Source organism: Tribolium madens, unplaced genomic scaffold (genome assembly GCF_015345945.1).
Source record: "Tribolium madens isolate multiple individuals breed KSU strain unplaced genomic scaffold, Tmad_KSU_1.1 Scaffold_91;HRSCAF=231;Tcas5.2_LG7, whole genome shotgun sequence".
Classification (NCBI taxonomy): Eukaryota; Metazoa; Arthropoda; class Insecta; order Coleoptera; family Tenebrionidae; genus Tribolium; species Tribolium madens.
This window is the reverse complement of record NW_025401063.1, coordinates 16,730,060-16,734,282: the sequence shown is the minus strand read 5'-3', so window position 1 is coordinate 16,734,282 and position 4,223 is coordinate 16,730,060. Positions and strand designations below refer to the sequence as shown.

At 32.2% G+C, this 4,223-nt stretch overlaps 1 protein-coding gene across 1 annotated transcript in view; it reads right to left on the bottom strand.

The window, feature by feature from the left end:
* LOC123011887 overlaps positions 1–4,223 on the bottom strand; it is a 16,296-nt gene that overhangs the window by 9,872 nt on the left and 2,201 nt on the right. Inside the window, exons 7-8 of the mRNA XM_044409592.1 lie at positions 1,662–2,039; positions 841–1,337 (exon numbers count right to left, since the gene is read on the bottom strand). Coding sequence (XP_044265527.1) covers positions 841–1,337; positions 1,662–2,039 — 875 coding nt within the window. The remainder of the gene's footprint in view (positions 1–840; positions 1,338–1,661; positions 2,040–4,223) is intronic.

Here is a 4,223-nt window from a genome sequence, read left to right as displayed (position 1 = left end):
AAGCTAACAAGTGAAAAAATTATTTTTGTTTAATGAACGACATCATAATTTTGTTACACTCTCCATAAATACAAAATAAATTAATTAAATCTAAGTTTGAGTAGCTTTGACTCTCCATATTTTGGCACTATTTGTCAAATAATAAGTCACTGTCGACGTTTATTGAGAAACAATTTTGACATTTTTTATTTCCATAGCAAACTATACAAAAACGTAATAGATTTTCAACAGTCTTAACAAAAAGTCACCATAACTTAAAAATTATTAAATTTTGGTATAGGGAATGTTATATATACAGATCGATTCAGAATTAAATTCTCTTCCATTTAGTAAAATAAAAACTGGGGTATTTCATTTGGAAAAATTGAGTTATGGATATTTCAATTATTACGAAAGTAACCTTAAAATTTTATGGTTTGTTAATTTTTTTTTCAAAATTTGAAAACACCCAAGATCTAAACTTTCTCTTTCAAACTCAAAAAAAAACGAATTCAAAATTTTAAAAAATAGCAGTTACTGATTTTTAAAGTGTAAGGTGCAGATCTATTTTTTTTTTAAAAACTCCAAATATTTCAAAAACGGCTAAATTTAAGTATAGAGAAAGCTGATCTTAAAATAACCCGATTAATCCAAAAACGCAGTAAAAATATAGTTTTCCATTTAAAATAAGAAAGTTGAGACCGACTTCCGGTATAACCGGAAATGCCGCCATCTTGAAAATATTTTCATTTAGGAGGACTTAATGCATTATGGCTATGTACCAATTTTCAAACAAATATGATTATTCGAACTCCCAATCCTTTTAAAGTGGGGTTTAGACGGAACACTCTGTATTTTTACCTGTTTTTCCCCACTAGCAGCACCCTGAGATTATCCAATGTATCCAAACAGCCCATTTGTTCTAATTGGTTGTCGTAAATGTCTAGAAACACTAAATAAGGAAAATTTTGGGCTTGCAGCCCTTCTAAGTTGCTAATTAAATTATGTTGCAATGACAACAATCTGAGTTTCATTTCGCCGTCAATAATAGGAAAGGCGGTTAGACCTCTCCTGTCGAGACTTATCCTATCAGGACTGCAGTCTTTCTCATTTTGGGTGCGTGTGATGTGGACGGAGCCATCGGTGTGGGTTTGTAAGGTGATGGGGTCGCATGAGATCAATTTTGAACTATGAGCCCTTGAAATACTGGATGCATTTAAAGTACTATGAGACCTTTTGGTCAATCTGCGTTCATTCGAGGGCAACGCCGATTCTATGGTAAGAAAATCCGAGCGTTCGGCATCGTGTCTTTCGATGCTTTTTACCTGGGTTTGTAAGCGGAAAGCCCTCTTCTTCTCCTAGAAACACACCATGAATGTTTTTTATTTTAACTCAAATCTTATTTTTTACAATAGTAGCAGCACTACTGCTAGTTGGCATTTATGACCCAAAGTTATATGTGTTAAGTTTCATCCCGAGAAGATGAAAATGGACATTGGAAATAAAAAATTGTAAACACAAATGTAGGTATTACAGACCACTGTCTTATCAACTACTCCACCCCTTTGTCTTGGACGGGTTATTGACTTGAGGGAGTGTCATGGAAACGTAAACAAAATTAATTCAAATGATTTTATTATGAATACAAAACGTGTAACAAAAAATAAGACAACTTATAATTAATTATCAGTAACTTCGGGTTCTGGAACGGGTGTTTTATCTAGTGAACTGTCTTCGTCCATTTTAACTGGGCTCTCAGTTTCGTTTTTAATATCATTGGTATCTTCATCAGGTATATCAATTTCTAATTTTCCTTCAGGACTAGGTTCATCATCTACGTCAATTTGTACATCTTCGTCTGGTTTGCCATTCTCCATTTCTTCATTTTTAACACTCACGTCCATACTAGATTCTTCAAATAAAACAGACGGCAACGTCTTCATTTCTTCCAAGTTTGGTCCATAATCTATGAATTCGGTTTTCACATTATCTGACACTGCTTCCATCAACATGTTTTCAGGAGACTCGAAGGAATCATCAAAGTCGGATTCGGAATTTTTCTAAAAAAATATATAATAAAATACAAGTGAGTACAAGTGAGTGTGAGTGAATTTTACACTAGACAAAACATCCTTAAGGCTAAAGGGGACGACAGAGTTAAACCAAGTGTGCGACAAAGAAAAGTATGTTGAAATTTACTTGGCTATTTTTGGCGATGTTTTTGTTCCAATTTTAAATCAAAAAATTGAATTCAGTTTTAGACATTTAGAATTTTCGCCAACGTAACTCTTTTTTGAAAAAACAATTATCTAACTTTTTTTTATTCAAATTTTATATAAATATTTAAAAAAACGCCTAGGGGAAAGTTGTACAAATAGAATGCAACCAAAAAACTGAAAAAATTATTATTAGTTTTTGACGAAACGCGAATATTCATTTCACTTTGACAAAATTTGCTCTATTAGAGTGGAGGGATACTTAAAAACTTGAAATAGTTGAAAGCGATGCGCGTTTTGTTAAGGGTTAAGATGTAAGTATGCACCAAGGTCGCAATATTACTCGCAACAAAAATTTGGCAGAGAAGAGTTCAGTTACATTCAAATAAAAAAAAATACAAAAGTGGAACAGAAAGTAATAAATAAATGTCATAACTTTTTTTCAATGTAAAAAAAATTGAAATCAATAAAACGCTATTTTTTCTATTCTTTTTCTGTTTTCCTTATTTACATTGACTTGCATAGCCTAGGATCTAGTATTTCTGGTAGTAAGGCCTTTTGGTAAAAATATTTTATCTTGGGTAAATTTTTTTTTCATAACTTGGGATCCGGAAAAATGCGATCAATAGAAATATTTGTTCTGCCCATAAAATAAAATCACATTTTTTTTATTGGTGGCCCGTAATTGAGTTTAATAATAATAATCGTGTTTTTTTCAATTTATTGTTTTTGTCTAGACAAAAATGAGGTCTATCTCTTATGGCTTCTTCGATGGTTTTATTTTTTTGCAAAAAAAGAACACTGAAAGGAAAAGGAAACTGAAATATTTTCTACATGACAAAATTCTTTGAATTTTGTCTGTGGTATTTGTGAAAACAGAATAATGATAAAGTTGATAGGTTTTGAATAATTAACATTTTAATATTGAAAATCTGAAACTTGGAATTATTTATGGGAGGGTTTGCGGTAATTGGTGATCAGGCCAGAATTTCTTGAGAAGAAAAAGTTCCGCAATGACATTTATGACGTACCCAAGCTCTATTGTGAAGCCTCCACTCTATTGTCAATGCATTAGCAGCACATCATCTCAAACTTGGCCATAAATTTCCAGAATTCCCACTTTTCAATATTAAAATGTTAATTACCCAAAATCTATCAACTTTTACATTATCCAATTTTCATAGTGACCATTAGAAAAAATCAAGCAATTTTATCATGTGGAGAAGATTCCAATTAATTTTTTTTTCCAAATTTGGTTTTTAAAGTCCCACCTGACTTACGCAAAAAATTTTGAACAATATTAAAGCATCAAACTGAAGTCTATATAATCCTCTATCGTTTGCACTAGCAATTTTTTTAAATTAATTGGAAATATTTATTTTTGCACCGGCCCTAAAACCTGGGACACTCTGTATAGAAACGATCAAACTAAGGGAGCCCAAGAACTGGTTTTTCTTCTTTTAATTATTTTTCCTATTTTCGAGGCGGTGATTCTATACTTTCTTTCATTAAACCAACTCAGATCCACTTTGTTCCCTAGTAGCGTTTTCGATAAAGTCTCGTTTCTCTTCTGTTACATTCAAACTTGCTACAAAATCTCTAACTTCTTTTTTGAGAATACTTGAATTCAAATCGGGTTGTTTGCAGTTTTCTCCGTAGTCTTTTTGGCCGTTTCTAGTAACGTTTTATTTTTTCTAGCTTTTTTCTAAGAGAAAAAATTTTCTTACGCAATATTGTGACCAATTATTGGTTCCCCAAAATCATCATCAACAATGTTGTTATCACCTGTTGAAGCCCTAATCGTGTGATCTTCACTCCAGATTTTTTTCATTGTCACATGTCACCTTAATCGCGAATTCAAATATTTGTTTGTAATTAAATTATGTAAACTGACCTCAGGAAATTTGGTATAAGAGTTTGCCTTATTTAAAAATACCGTACTGTTGGGTAGTGGTTGCTTCCAAACATTACCTTCCTCACAACTGCAACAAGGGTAGGGCAAAAAATGCGGCGCGGCGATACAAAATT